This window comes from Chelonia mydas, chromosome 2 (genome assembly GCF_015237465.2).
Source record: "Chelonia mydas isolate rCheMyd1 chromosome 2, rCheMyd1.pri.v2, whole genome shotgun sequence".
Classification (NCBI taxonomy): Eukaryota; Metazoa; Chordata; order Testudines; family Cheloniidae; genus Chelonia; species Chelonia mydas.
Genome location: NC_057850.1, coordinates 97,360,313 through 97,376,453, shown reverse-complemented (window position 1 = coordinate 97,376,453; position 16,141 = coordinate 97,360,313). Strand labels below are relative to the sequence as shown.

The following is a 16,141-nucleotide window of genomic DNA, read 5'->3' as shown; positions in this document are numbered from 1 at the left end:
ATCAGCACGCCCAAGCTGACCCCGTATAGGTCACTGGACTCAGCAGGCTGGGTCGAGCAGCACTTCCAAGCTGCCACCCTCATAGGCCCCTGGACTCTGCACGTCCCTATCCCCACTTTCACATTACAATTGTTCTGGTAGTAACCCAATTGATGAGCAAACCCCACAGGATTTTTGGGTGCTGCAGGGATCTTTAGCTTAGGTACAAGGAGCGTTGCTGCAGAGCAAATGGGGAAGCCAAAAAACACCACGAGGGATAGGGGAGAGAGAGAAGAGAGAAAGAAGCAACCAGCTTAACAATGCAAGTTATTTATTGCCAGGTAATAATCATACAAGGGGAGCCAAACAAACAAAACAGTTATAATATTAAATCTAACTTAAATTTGATTATAAAAGTCAGGTTTAGAAAACTGATCACACAAGTCAGGGTCAGAAGGCTAGAGAGAGAGAGAGAGAGAGAGAGAGAGAGATGGGTTCTCACCATTCCGTGAAGCCTGAATCTCAACTGCCTGGCCCAGATGTTGTGCAGATATCCGTCAGTCAGCTGCTATGGTTGTTGTGTCTCCTGCTTTCCTTATCTGGAAGGCAAAAAACCTTACACTTGTCTACATAGTACCTCTGCTTGTCCTGAGCTTCTGGGCAGTAAGAATTTTTCTAGTCTACCTATATACTGAGGCTTGAAAAACCCACTCATCACCTAGAGCAGATGGAAATATTGCTTGCGCAAGTGTGGGTGGGGTTGGGTAGCCTTTATTTCCTTCTGTTGGGAGGAGGAGGGAGGTACAGGACAAAGCAGCAAAAGTACCACTGATTCTTTTGAGGAGTGGAGGTGGTATGGGCAACAAAGTGAGGGGGAACCACTGTATTCCTCCTTGGAGGGGAATGAGGAGCAGATCATGAATTCTGTGAACTACAGGAGGGATGAGGAAGCAGTAAGTGGGGTGGCCCAAGGGTTTTCTGCACACCCAGAAGGAGATGGGGAAGTAGCCCTGAAAAGGGTGGGGAGGAGATTGCATAATTGTTTAGATTTGGACACATGGAATCTATTTTGAGGGGAGAGACAGAATTTTGATGTATTGGAAATGGGAATATGTCTGGATTTGGAGATGTGCCTTTTGTGGTCAATGACCGCAGCATCAGCACAGGGATTTCTAGCCAGGCTGTACACATCTAAAATGCTAACAGTTCTATAAATCTGTGCGTGTGTCTTGGGGTCTCCATAATGAAGGAAGAAGTGCAAAAGGTAGATCTGAATGATTAATGAATTGATTTATTCATGAATGATGAGTTCATTTTTTAAAAGCATAAATTCTCAGTGGCTGTTATTTGCATCGGATGATTCAACTGGTGTTAGTGAAAAGGTCAGAGAAATGGTCAGAGCTCTACAGAGTCCTGTAAATTAAAAGAGAGCTGTTGAGTCCTTGGAATTTAAGTGCATTGTCTATAGCCAGAACTTCCCTCCCTCAGGAGGCGAGGGTAAAAGTTTCAAATGTAAAAAGACATGCAGTAACCGAATACCATGGTAAGGTATTTTAATTTTTTCTTCAATTGTTGGCTGGACCTCACTGTTCCAGGTGATGGGTGAAGTATTCCTTATGCAATATTCTAGTTCAAAGATGCATTTATAGCCTCCAGGATAGTGTAAAGCTTAATTTTTCTCACATGTGCATGCACACTTAAGGAATGTTTAAAGTATGAGATCTCCTTTTATCAGTTCTAGCTTAGGAGTAGAGAAGTAGTTCTAAGAGGAAATGTATTACATTCAGAATAGCTTCCCCATGTGGTCCATCAAGGATGTGGGGATTCCTTTTATTAATATCCTGTAATAACTGTAGTGTCCTGGATGTTCTTTCTTTATTGGTGGCATGGTTCCTTCAGTTGCTTTATTTTATTTCCATTAAAATGTGATGATCCTGAGTGGATTATGAGAGCAGAAATAGTCATTCCATTATAGAGTCTGACTTGTGGATAAGTGAATATCATTCCTTTGGGGAAAATGCTTATTAACCAGTTTTGTTTTTTAAAGTCCCATTTGCAAAAGCTTAGCTTCAAATGGAAACTCTTAATGTTCTCTCTGTGCTAACAGTAGGTATTTATCCTAATCTAAACTCTGTTGTATTGGATTTATATTACCTAGGTTTGGAATTTGACCTTTCAGATCTAGAGAAACGAAGTAAAATCCTTAGATAAGTTACCTTCATCCTGGCTTAATGTATGATGTTTTTAAAAAGCAGCAAAATTTTTAACCCTAAATGAAAACTTTTTCATAGTATAACACATCATAGCAAGGATTCCCAAAATATATATGTGACCCAGGGTGCCTGGGGCAGCCGTCACTGGAAATGCCAAGGTTAGGGCAGGCTGCAAAAGGGAGGGCAGATACTCCCAGGACTGGTGAGTAACACTGAAGTTAAGCTCCCCAACCAGTCACAAACTGCGCTTCTGATCCCCCCCACACTGGTTATCAAGAAGCAAACAAAAAGAAATCACACAGCCGCCTTTATTTCATTCCAGTTCTCTGGACCCCAGTCAGCACCTAGGTCCAGTACAGTGAGAAGATATTTAAAAAACTCTGCTCACATATACAAAATGTTCTTCTGACCCCAAAGGGTCAGCCACATTACGAAGTCAGCATGGGTTTGGATCTTACCCAAAATACCGTGCTGCCAGCCAATCCTTTAGTATCTAAAACTAAAGGTTTATTATAAAGAAAAAAGAAAGAACAAGAAGAGAGATGTTAAATGGTAAAGCAGTCACATACATACAAAGACTTCAAAGTCCATATATCAGGTTCCTAGGAGTATTCGTGAGTTTGCTGGCTTGAAAGTCCCTCTGGAATACATCCACAGCTTGGATGGGTCATTCAGTGCTTTGTTCAGAGCTTTGGTTTGTAGCAAAGTTCCTCCAGATGTAAGAAGCAAGACTGAAGACAAAATGGAGAAGATGCAACTGCCTTTATAGTCTTTTGCCATGAGGCCTGTGTGTCCTTTGTTTCAAACACAAGGGTCCCAGCACATGGCTTGAAATCATTAGAGTTCTGTCCACAGGCATGCCCCTGCATGCCTTGCTGAGTCATAAGGTTTATCTGCCTTTATCTATCTCTCAATGGGTCATTTATATAGCTGATGGTCCTTAATGGGCCATCAAGCAGGCTAGGCAGTGCTGATGCCAAACTGTCTGGGGGTTTCAGAGTAACAGCCGTGTTAGTCTGTATTCGTAAAAAGAAAAGGAGTACTTGTGGCACCTTAGAGACTAACCAGTTTATTTGAGCATGAGCTTTCGTGAGCTACAGCTCACTTCATCGGATGCATAGCATATCGTGGAAACTTGGTTTAGCTGTCTGGCTTTCCCATGGCTGTCTGTACAGTGTGGGGCACAGGTGCTGTTAGAGAGCTTATTCCTTCACTCTCCCACTTCCCTGGTCCTTCTCGCATGAACAGAGAGCAACAATACCCGAAGTCCGAAGGTGCAAACAATTCGATGTTTATTGGGGTGAACTTCCAGCAAGCTTAAATACAAGTTCCTTTTTAGCACAAGTTTGAAATATAGACATACATACGTATTTCTAACTGATTATACAAAGGGAATACAAACAGAAAAATTAGATTATCATGTCTGGCAAATTATAACGTTTTTTGCAGATACCTCACATGGCATATCTGGCATAACTCATTACAGTTTTACAATATTAATATTCATAATATTCTCAAGTGTCCCCCAGATTCCGTGCAGCGTCACAATATAGATCAAAAATTTCAGATGGTTTCTAAAGGTAAGCAGCTAATTTTGTATTATTGCACCTAGCTTTAGGCACCAAAGTTTAAAATTTTTGGCCATTGTACATAAGAAATTGGTATTTTATTTTGTTCTATAGTAGAACTAGAGTATAGTTTGTTAAAATAGTATGTAATAATACTTTGTCACTTTAATTTAAATTGTTTTCAATGAAGGCTCTCAAAGCACTTTACAAACATTTGTAAATGGAGGGAGAGAACTTCCCCTCTCTGTCTCTCACTGCTCTATTTCTGCATACCATATGCGTCTCACTGAGGATTTTGTTGGCATAAAGTTTTAGATGTGAGCTAATACAAATATGCATTTTGGTAGCTTGCCAGACAGTCATGCAGTACATCAAATCAGTTTGTTTTCAACTTTGTTGCAATGTGGGGGGAAAGAGAGAGCAGCATTGTTTAAAAAAAAACAAATTTTAAAATTTTATTAAAGCTAACATTAAAAAATTATATAATACATAGGCTGAGAAACATGTCTGTACCTCTGGATATAGTGCTTAGATTATCCACAGATACAAAGTTTGGTTTTAAAAGTTGTATGATACACATAGTACATAGGTTTCAGAGTAGCAGCTGTGTTAGTCTGTATCCGCAAAAAGAACCACCTTTTGTGTCAGCATGGGTGACTCCAACCCTGTATTCGTAAGCGATTGAGATCATCTATGGAAGGCTAGACCTGGTGTTTCCTTTTCCTTCATCAGTATGGTAAAAAACTCTAATGACACTCCCTCCTCCCTTCTTGCTCATGGTGATTTATCAGCCTTAGTATCTCTGCTTCAAGGAGACCTAGTTCACTTATCTTATGAAGTGATAGTTTGTCCTTGTCAGATATCTATGGATTATTAAGATGAACACCAAAATATAATCAGGCCTTAGAATATTCCATGTCCATTAGAAAGAAACTCTTCATATTTGGGGAGAAAAAACCCACAGGAATTCTTTCCCTCTTGGTTAGCAAAAAGATGTACCAGATCCAATATAAAGGCTATATTTAATTGTACATAATTAAAACAATATATTTTAATGGTTGTACTAACCAATGAAAATGAATCTTTCTTTGGAAAAATAACAGGACAAGCAAGAAACATAAATCATTTATTTAAATCAAAGTTTTCCACTTGCTGATATAAATAAATGCACCCTAGAATCGATATTGGTTCAGCATGATAGCTTACATCAAACAAAGTGGACAAAAGAGTGATAATGAAGCACCGCTTCTCTTCTCCTTCTCTGATGTTAAGCCTGATGTTTTTGTAGGGATTGTAACATTTAATTTGGGACTCTTTTTTTGCATTCTTTTTAACTCTACTGGGTTGGCCTCATATTTCAGTATTTGAATAAAATGAAAATCTTAACCCCTCCCCATCTTTTGTCACCTCAGAAAATAAACTAATCCTTTGCATCTTTGAGACATGCTGGCTTGAATTTTTCAGCTGGTTGGGTATGAAGAATTATTGGCTCTTGAGGAAAGTATCCCATTAATGTGCAGGTTGTGAATAGAGGGTTTAAAGAAAGGAAATGTAGAGGTAAGAACATTCCCTGAGTGGCTGACCTAGTTTGATTTGTTGTGCTCTAACTATGCATGTATTGTTAATCTTTTCAGATTACATTCAAAATGGATACTTGAGGCTCACAGTTATAAGTTTAAAAAATAATTCACAACATTTACCTCTTGCTGGGAAAGTTGGCTTCTTCTGGAGAACTGATGTGTTTAAAGGCAGCGTACAGGTAAATCATTAACGTTTTGTTTCTGGAAATAGTTATTTAAAAAAAGGAGTGATATATGCATGCTAAATATGTTACAAAGTTATTTTGGGTAGTTTAACTTGTAAAAAAAATCTCATAAAATCTAGATGTTATGGAGGTTGTGGAGCTAATGCTGTTCTTGAGAAATGCCTGCCTAGTACTCTGTTGTACTAAATTCCTAAAAGAGGACTGTCCATAAACTACAAACATGCATATTTTTAATAAGGAGATTGAAGTAATTTACTGCAGTACTGCAACAGTGTTTAAAAATACATTTTTAACATATTTAACTTTTGTAGATTGGAAACCTTTAAATGAGCACATATCTGAAGTAATCTCTACACAAATCTTTCAAACAGTCCTAAAAATGAATATATAGTAAAGAGTTTATGCTTGAATTTGACATTTTGATAATATTATTTTGACATAAACAAATACAATTAATAGGAGTTGCCATTTTGCAGTTAGGCAGGCTGAGCAGAAAGAAGTACTGTGTGATGAGTGAGTTAAAATTTGGTTCATACATGTTAAACTACCTGCATTATGCTTTACAGTGTTAATAGGTTGTCCTGTGCAACAGTGAGTGTAAAATTCAGCTTAATTTTTAATGATTTACTACTGCTGCTGTTGGCAGTACCCACTGCAGTTAAGATTGAATTCAAACTTCAGTGGAGTCCTCACTCTTCAATTGTTTATAACATTCTCAAATTCCTTTTTGACTGAAATTTCTTATGCTTGGTCTTTGCCCAGAGGTAGGGTTGCCAACTTTCTAATTGCACAAAACCAAACACCCTTGTCTCGCCCCCTTCCCTGTCCCATCCCTGAGGCTGCACTGCTTCTCTGAGGCCCCCCTCCCACCACCACCACTCACTCCAGCCCCCCTCCCTCTGTTGCTCGCTCTCACTCACTTTCACTTGTCTGGGGCAAAGGGTTGGGGTGCAGGGTCCAGGGTGGGGCCAAAAATGAGGGGTTCGGGGTGTGGGAGGGGCTCTAGGCTGCAGGCTCTGGGGTAGGGCTGGGTATGAGGGGTTTGGAGTGTGGGAATGGGCTCAGGGCTGGGGCAGGGGGCTAGGGTGCAGGAGGGGGTTTGGGCTCTGGGAGGGAGTTTGGATGTGGGAGTGGGCTCAGGGCTGGGGCAGGGGGCTAGGGTGCAGGAGGGGGTTTGGGCTGTGGCAGGGAGTTTGGGTGTGGGAGGGGGTTCTGACCTGGGGCAGGGGGCTAGGGTGCAGGAGGGGGTTTGGGCTCTGGGAGGGAGTTTGGGTGTGGGAGGGGGTTCTGACCTGGGGCAGAGGGCTAGGGTGCAGGAGGGGGTTTGGGCTGTGGGAGGGAGTTTGGGTGTGGGAGGGGGTTCTGACCTGGGCAGAGGGCTAGGGTGCAGGAGGGAGTTTGGGTGTGGGAGGGGGTTCTGACCTGGGGCAGAGGGCTAGGGTGCAGGCTCCAGATGGGTGGTACTTGCATCAGGTGGCTTCCAGTTGGCAGCGCAGTAGGGCTATGGTAGGCTCCCTGCATGCCCTGGTTCCATGCTGCTCCTGGAAGCAGGTGGCATGTCTGGCTCCTAGGTAGAGAGGCCAGAGGGCTCTGAATGGTGTGCACTGCCCGTGCCCACAGGTGCCGCCCCCGCAGCTCCCGTTGGCCGTGGTTCCCAGCCAATGCGAGCTTCAGAACCGGTGCTCGAGGTGAGGGCAGCACATGGAGCTTCTTTGGCTGCAGGGACATGCCACCTGCTTTTGGGATCTGCTCGGAGCCAGGGCAGGCAGAGAGCCTGCCTTAGGCCCGCTGCTCCGCCGACTGAACTTTTAACAGCTCAGTCAGCAGCGCTGACCAGAGCCATCAGGGTCCCTTTTTGACCGGATGTTCCAGTTAAAAACTGGATTCCTGGCAACCCGACCGAGAGATGAGATTTCTTCGAGTATCTGCAAGATCAGCTGAGCTTTTCTTTTTCTTTTTTTTTTTTTTTTAAGTTTTGCATATATGAAAAATACACTTTTCCCATTTGTATCAACCAATCAGAAATGTTGTGGTTAGAAAACTGAAAATAGTTGAATCTAGAAATAGCCACATTTAAAAGTTCTAGAGCTATGATCATTTTAAGTCAGAAATGTTATGCACAGTAGATTACTTTTAAACTTCTTTGAGGCTTTTTAAAAGTTTGTGTTGGCTCTTGAGTTTTTCAGCCTGGAGTTTTTACCCTGTTTATGTAGAATTCCTAAGCATGTGTATAAGTCTCATTAACTTCATGGAATTATTCATGGGCTTAAGGTCAATCGGACATAAGCACATGCTTATGTGATTTACTGAATCAGGGCAAAAAGGTCTTGATGGAAGATGGTGAGGAGGAAATGGAACTTGGCGAGGAGGGCAGGCGGTTATACAATGGATGCAGCGGGGGTCTGTGCTCTAGTTGCCTTTCCTGCAGCTCCAACAGACACCTCATCATGTCCCTTTGCTCCCCCATTAGCCTCAGCATCTCCTCCTGCCTCTGCCCTTCGCGCGCACTTAATGCTTTCCTGGCCTCTGCCACCGAATGCCTCCATCCATTCAGCTGTGCCCTGTCAGTCTGGGAGGACTGCATGAGCTCTGAAAACACATCATCACGAGTGCTTTTTTTCCTCCACTTTCTAATCTGTGATAACCTCATGGACAGAATTGATACGGGGAGCATAGAAACATTTGCACCTGCAGGGGGGATAAAAAGGGAGAGTACAATTTAAGAAGATACATTTCTGAAAAAGGGAAACTCTTTCACAGTGAATCAAGCAATTCACAGCAGACAGCACATGTGTTTTAGGTACAAGGTCGCATTTTGCCTTTTATATTGAGCACCTGCTGGTATGGTGACACATCACACACGGCTGGGCAACAGAATTTGGTTTCCAGGCAGCCATGGTAAGCCAAAGGGTACGCGGGGTTGGCTTCTTCCGCCTTCATAACATGTGGGAATGGTTTCAAACTGCTGCGCCCTCCTTTCCCATAGCAAGCAATGCCGATTGGGTTTGCCATTTAAAAGGAGGGGCTGTGGTTTTGGGGTGGATGTGCAGCACATCCCTCACGCCCCCCCCGCGTGGCTATTCTCCGGGATGATCCCTTTTAGCCAAGCGCAAACAGCCCAGCATGAACGGGGTCCTTTTAGTGTTCCCTTACAAAAATTCCCCTATTTCAACCAGGTGACCATGAATGATATCACTCTCCTGAGGCTGACACAGAAAGATAAAGACTAGATTTTGCATGAATGTAACCAAAACTCGGGACCATTCGCTGCCATGCTTTGTGCTGCAATGATTCCAGACTACTGGCTTGGCATGGTAAAGTGTCCTACTGTGGAGGACAAAATAAGGCAGCCCTCCCCAGAAACCTTCTGCAAAGTCTTTCAGAATACCTCCAGGAGAGCTTCATGGAGTTGTCCCTGGAGGATTCCTGCTCCATCCCCAGACACGTGAACAGACTTTTCCAGTAGCTGTAGTAGCCACAAATGCACCCCAATTCTTCAGGACAAATCAAACATTAAACACAATTGCTCTTAAGCCCTGTACTGTAGTTACAAATGTGCACTCACCAGAAGTGACTTCTCCGCCTTCACGGTCCGGGAACAATATGCCTTGGGAGGGTATTAGCTCCAGGGTGAGGAAAAGCTCCTGGCTACTGGGGAGAACGGATTCTCCCCTTGCCTGCTGCACATTCTCCTCCTCCTCTTCCTCATTCACAAAATCCTCCTCCATGTTGCATGAGACACCCCCCTTGCAGATGTCCATGGACAGTGCTGGCGTCCCCCCTTAGAATGCAGCTGATCATAGAAGCGGCATGTATGGGGTTCTGACCCGGAGCGACCGTTTCCCTCTTTTGTCTTTTAGTAGGCTTGCTTGAGCTCTTTAACTTTCATGTGGCACTGCTGTGTGTGGAGGACAAAATAAGGCAGCCCTCGCCAGGAAGGATGATTTTAGCGCTACTCCCCTCCTCGGGGAGGAGTACAGCAGTCAATTTTAAGAGCCTTTTAGGTCGGCAGAACGGGGTTGGTTGTGTAGCCGCATTGCTTATAAAATCGATCTAACGCAGCTAAATTTGACCTAACCTCGTAGTGTAGACCAGACCTAAGAAGGGTTAGAAATCAAGGGCATGAGAAAGGAAAATTTGCTGAGACTTCCCTCATGACATCTTGTATGTGAAATGTTGCACTGACTTGATTATCCTATGAAAAAACAAGTGTGAATCAGATATTTCTCTTATGTTTTGAAAAATTGCTTTGTTTTTTACTTTGTACATTTGGCTGAGAAACATCAGATAGTTTGTCTACACAACATAATTAATACGGTGTGACCCATAAAAATGAAAATGCATGTCCTCGTTCAGTGTACAGGAGTAGTTTTAACAATTCTGAACTCATTGCCAATGGGCAGTGACATATCACCTGGTGTATATGTCTGTCCAGTATTTGTATACCTGAAGAATGCTAATGTACAAGCCTGTAAATACTTCTTGCATCAAAACAAGCAATAATTCTATATGTTGACTCATGTACACCTTGATATTTTATAGTCTTGGGTAATATTTTTATACATTTTTTAAAGAATAATTTTTAAGTAGTTTATTTAATTTTAGTATATAATTTAAAAGGAAGATTAAAATATTGTATTAGCCACTCTGGGAATCAAAGACCTCTCTCTATAGCCTCTGCCCATTCCTAGAAGGTTAAGCAGGGGGATGTCTTGCAGTATTTTTAGTTTAAAGGCTGATCTCTGTTTTGTGCACATCTGTATTTTTCTACAGTCATGGAACTCTTTGCACCTGTTTTGGGATGTTGCCTGGTCCATGGAAGTTTAAACTCCATATGTTTGCTCATAATGGAGGGCATCTTGCTATTTTAACTAATAGCACACTAACTGTGATTATTTATAGATATAGTTTTAAATATTTTTAAAAAAAGTGTTTAAAACGTTGCTTATGGTATTGCTGGTATCACCATGTGATTGCGGGAGGCTACCAATGGCATGCTTAGGCTACAATCCTGTTGGTTGGAAACCTTTTCAGTTAAATAGATTGTAGTCCTTTTACAGTGGCCGTTGAAATGCAGTGAATTTTACTTTGACTGTCTACCTATGTGCCAAATCTTGCAGTCTGTACATCCCTAAGTCAGGGAGAATTTCCCCTAACATCAGTTGTAGTTCTGCCTAACAGTGCAAGGACCATGAGATGTAGCCCTGTGGTAATTATGATATATGCTGCACATAGAAAAATAATGTTTTTTGCTTATGTTTTTAGAACTGTTACATGATGGATGTGACCCTCTTGGATGAAACAGAAAAACCCTTCTGGTGTTTCAGTGCCCCAGTCTACATGAAACTTTCTTCGAAGGCATCCTGCTTTTATGACTATATTGGCCAAAACTATGACTTAAACTATGTGGATTCAGAGGGGAAAGTCCACATTGAGCTGGTTTGGGTAGAAGAAACCAAGGAATACTATATAGTCAATCTGGTTCTTTATCTAAGCACTGAAAAAGTTAACCGCTGGTTTGGAACAAAATACTGATTCTAATAATTTGAGCGGTTACTTTCCCTGCTGGTAATTAGTTGATTTTTTGTGGGGAGGGGGTGGGGATTAAGGTTGAAATGAACCCCACAATCCAGGTGCTACAAGTTGTTTTGTGCTTTATTTACTGAAAACTAGGAAGTGTAGTCACTTCTTTATTTTTATTATTGTTTTCACTTTTGTTATTGGGGAGGGAAGTTTAAACATAAAAAGTAATGGCTTTCCTGTGGAGTACCATGATGTGTGCTACTCTCTGTTGCAAGTACTGGGTATGATCAGGGTAAAAAGATCAGTGTCACTCGATACAGTATTATCTGGCACAGTCAGATATGTAATGCTGCTTCTGAAACAGATACTGTAAATATGACTGTGTTCTCTCTCCATATTTGTATGTTCTACACTGTTTCTAAGATCTTAAAAACCGCCTTGAAAAACTCAACTCCATGAAGTCTGAAGTAACAAAACAATGCCAGAGTGTTGTTGAGTGAGCCTCTGTGCTACTCTCCTTTAGATAATTATGAGAAACTATTGCTAAATGACCAAATTTATGCAGAGGAGGTATTTTTTAATCATAATTTATCATTTAAAATTCACTGTGGTAGGGGCTTTAAGGATTTAGATTGAGAGACACAGGGATGGCCAATGTGGGGAAGAAGGCTTTTGCCAAGGGAAAGACTTCTATAGACCCTTTTCTTAAAAGTTGACTGCTAAACTGCTGTTGGGTCAGAGGAAAAAGTGCAGTTGTTTTAATTTGGTTGCATGTATTGTGTTCCATGTCTGAAAGCACTGAAGCCCTTAGGTAGGAACTGAAAGTGATTTATGTTGGCCCCTAAATAAGGGGTCTGATTTTTTTTTCCCCAGAGGAGCTGAGCGTCATCAGCTCCTAGTGACATAGTTAAGATTCAGTTACTTAAATAGTTGATGGGTACCTAAAATATTGCTTTTAGTATCTATCTGTAGGCACTTGTTTGAAAATTTTGTTTTGTATGTTTAATGTTTCAAGCTACTTGGTTGTACCTTGTGGAGTCCAATCCTGTACGCCTTACTTGAAATCCATTGGGAGTTTTGCGTGAGGGAGATATGTGGCGTTGGCACAATTGTGTCTTTTTAGTAATGTGGATAACGTTCCTGTACAGTTTGTTACAAATAGATACATTTTGTTTTGTTTCCAAGTACTTCCTATTACAGATGAGGTTGTCCGACCATAATTACTTATTTGTTGTCTTCTGTGACTTGTTTTTAACTGTGGCAAAAGTGATTTGCTTTAATATGTGTTTATTTGCCTCCTGTCTCTATAGTCACTTGCATATGTGAGCCAGATATTTAAACAATTGCTGAGTTTAAGTATTTGTCCTTTGCACTACAGATGTAGTGATTCTTTTTGTTACTTTGATTTTTAAATTTGTTTACTGTTTTCTTTGAATTCAAAGATATTAAGTAAAGAAAATAGAAAAGGTGGGTTGGTTCAGCAATATGTTTACAGTTTAACGTCTGCGTAACCTCGCCTAATCAAGAAACAAAATGTCTGTGCATTTTTAATGGCCAATCAACATTACTTCTGCTTCTCTGCTTCAGACCAGCCATATTCTTATTCTCCTTCCCCCTCCCCATCCCACTCCCCTGCCGTTGCCTTTCCTGGCTATTTTATAATGATGGGCAGGGGCATGCGCAACGGTGTGCAAGCAGGAACATGGGACTCCCCAATAATCATCTCTGCCACTGTCTGCAGCTTCTGCCGTAACCCCCGCCCTGGGATTCCCTCCCCCAAGCTCCTCCTCCCCCATTTCTGCCGGGGGTGGGAGTCGGGCCGAGCTCGGCTGAAGAGATGTGCCTGGGAAAGGCACTCCAGCTAGCGCTCCTGCTGAGCCCTACTCAATGGCACCCAGAGCAGGGAAGCTGGGCTGGCAGCAGAGTTCTGTGAGAGGGGGCCTTGGAAGCCTGCTGAGCCCCGTTCCTTCCTCGCCTGCAGCCTCCAGTAAGTATTTGAAGCCTGGGACAATGGCGTGAGGGAGGCAGCGGGGCACAGGGGGTTAGGTGGGGAACCTGGGGAAGCATCAGGGCCTGGAGGCATTGGGTGGGGGGCTAATGTTTAAAGTGCCCCCCCCCCCAAGTAGTCACATTTAAATTCCTGCGCATGCCCTTGAAGACAGGGAACTCCTAGGGTTGCCAACTTTCTAATCACACACAACCGAACATGCTTGCCACGCCCCTTCTCCAAGGCCCGACCTGCTCGCTCCCTCCCCCCTCCCTCCATCACTCCCTCCCCCTCACTCATTTGCACTGGGCTGGGGAGGGTCCTGTAACCCTATTAACTTAGCATTTTCAAGAAGATCACTGGTAACTGGAGCTGACTGGAGGACAACAATTCCATTCTGTGGCAACTCTTGAGATTTTGACTTTTGTTTTTGTTCTGCATTGGAATAACAAAAGCTTTCAAATGTTTTCTCAAAAACAGAATTATGTCCAAGTGTCTGTCTGTGTTTTTTTTTTTATCAAAACCTGAGCTTTTTGATTGGGGAAGGTAGAGAGGAGGTGTGTGTATGTAGGTATGTATGTATTACAGGTGTAGCCATAACCTGGTGGTTAGGGGGCTGGGTCTAGGAGGCTGAGGCACAAGTCCCTGCTCTTCCTGATTCACAGCAGAATTTTTAATCCCAGATCACTTTATAATCAGGCAGATCAGAGACTTGGACCTGGGTCTCCCATATCCCAGGCCAGCGCCGTGATCACCAAGCTATAGAGCAAGACAGAGAGCATTGGACTCTCTTTCCCCCCCGCCACCCGATAAATATTGTATGTTGAAATGGGTACATCTTCATAAAACATTTCAGCTTTGATGAAACTTCATTTCCTTGAAAAATATTCCAATCTAACACCAACGGGTTGTCTGTCTGAGGCTAAAAGTCATTTACTTCTTCAACACAAAGAGAAGTTTCTTTAAGGTACTGTATTAAATTGCACTGAGATATAAAAATGAATTAGATTGAAAGAAATGTTTAATTCTCTGTTTTAGTTTAAAAATAAAGCATTTGGTTTTATAGCATGAGGCATCTTGGAGGAGTGGGACTTTTCAGACTATCATGTACCACAAAACGGATCTTATCACACAGTGGGCACCTGACCATAAGAAATCACAAATCTGAGGGTCCAGCCAGGAATCTTGGTCGTATTCTGAATGCATTTTCTGCAACACAGACTGCATGATTTGGATTAGGAAAGGAAGTTATCCTGATTAATCCAATTCTTTGCTGCTGAAAAACATGCTTTGCAGAAACTATCTGAAGCCTGCATCCCAAGTAAGGGGAAAAATTCATAGGGAAGAGTTGCAGACCAAGCTGGATGAGCAAGCATCTTAAACTGGTGATTAAGAGAAAGCAGAAAGCATTCCAGGAATGGAAGATGGGATGGATCAGCAAAGAAAGCTACTACTTGGAGGTCAGAAAGTGTAGGGATAAAGCGAGAGCTGCCAAAAGCCAAGCAGAGTTGGATCTTGCAAAGGAAATTAAAACAAGTAGCAAAAGATTTTATAGCCATATAAATAAAAAGAAAACAAGGAAAGAAGTGGGACCATTAAGCACTGAGGATGCGGTGGAGATTAAAGATAATCTAGGCATAGCCCAATGCCTAAACAAATATTTTGCCTCAGTTTTTAATAAGAGTGGCTGGGTGGCTAATGGGAACAACGATATGAAAGTAGAAATTACCACATCTGAGGCGGAAGTCAAAATCAAACATCTTAATGGGATTATATTGGAGGGTCTGGATAATCTCCATCCAAGAATATTAAAGGGACTGGCACATGAAATTGCAAAACCAATAGCAAGGATTTTTAATGAATCTGTAATTAAACTCGGGGATCATACCTATGATTGGAAAATTGATAATATAATTCCTGTTTTTAAGAAAGGGGGAAAAAGTGATCCGGGAAATTATAGCCCTGTTAGTTTGATCTCAATTATATGGAAGGTCTTGGAACAAATTTGGAAAGAGAAGTAGTTAAAGAGATAGAGGTGAATGGTAGCTGGGATAAAATACAACATGGTTTTGCAAAAGGCAGATCATGCCAGACCAACCTGATCTTCTTTGAGAAGATAACTGATTTTTTAGACAAAGAAATCTACCTGGATTTCAGTAAGGCATTTGATACAGTTCCATATGGGAAATTATTAGTTAAATTGGAGAAGATGGGGATTAATATGAGAATTGAAAGGTGGATAAGGAACTGGTTAAAGGGGAGACTACAACAGGTCATGCTGAAAGTTGAACTGTCAGGCTGGAGGGAGGTTACTAGTGCAGTTCCTCAGGGACAGGTCTTGGGACCAATCTTATTTAACATTTTTATTACTGACATTGGCACAAAAAGTGAGAGTGTGCTAATAACATTTGCGGTTAACACAAAGTTGGGAGGTATTGCGAATACGGAGGAGGACCAGAATATCATACAAGAAGAACTGGATGATCTTGAAAACTGGAGTAATAGAAATAGGATGAAATTTAATAGTGCAAAGTGTAATGTTATGCACCCAAGGACTAACAGCAAGAATTTTTGCTATAAGCTGGGGACTTATCAGTTGGAAGTGACAGAAGAGGATAAATACCTGGGTGTATTGGTTGATCACAGGATGACTATGAACCACCAATGTGATGCAGCCATGAAAGAGGCTAATGCAGTCCTAGGATGCATCAGGCTAGGTACTTCCAGTAGAGACAGGGGAGTGTTAGTACCATTATACAAGGCACTGGTGAGACCTTGTCTGGAATACTGTGCGAAGTTCTGGTCTCCCATGTTTAAGAAAGATGAATTCAAACTGGAAAATGTGCAGAGAAGGGCTATTAGGATGATCTGAGGAATGGAAAACCTACCTTATGGGAGGAGAGTCAAAGAGCTTGGCTGATTTAGCCTAACCAAATGAAGGGTGAATATGATTGCTCTTTATAAATATGTCAGAGGGATAAATACCAGGAAGGGAGAGGAGTTATTTAAGTGCCAATGTGGACACAAGAACAAATAGATATAAACCGGCCATCAATAAGTTTAGGCTTGAAATTAGATGAAGGTTTCTAACCATCAGAAGAGTGAA

General features: G+C 42.0%; 1 protein-coding gene across 2 annotated transcripts in view; it reads left to right on the top strand.

The window, feature by feature from the left end:
- Positions 1–14,592, top strand: part of FBXO15 (F-box protein 15) — a 54,281-nt gene extending 39,689 nt beyond the window's left edge. The window contains exons 8-9 of one of the 2 annotated variants that reach the window (XM_027822387.3): positions 5,395–5,519; positions 10,791–14,592. In XM_027822387.3, coding sequence (XP_027678188.2) covers positions 5,395–5,519; positions 10,791–11,060 — 395 coding nt within the window. In that variant the 3' untranslated portion in view covers positions 11,061–14,592. The remainder of the gene's footprint in view (positions 1–5,394; positions 5,520–10,790) is intronic. The other variant, XM_007059926.4, reaches the window with a different exon arrangement.
- The last annotated feature ends 1,549 nt before the right edge of the window (positions 14,593–16,141 follow it).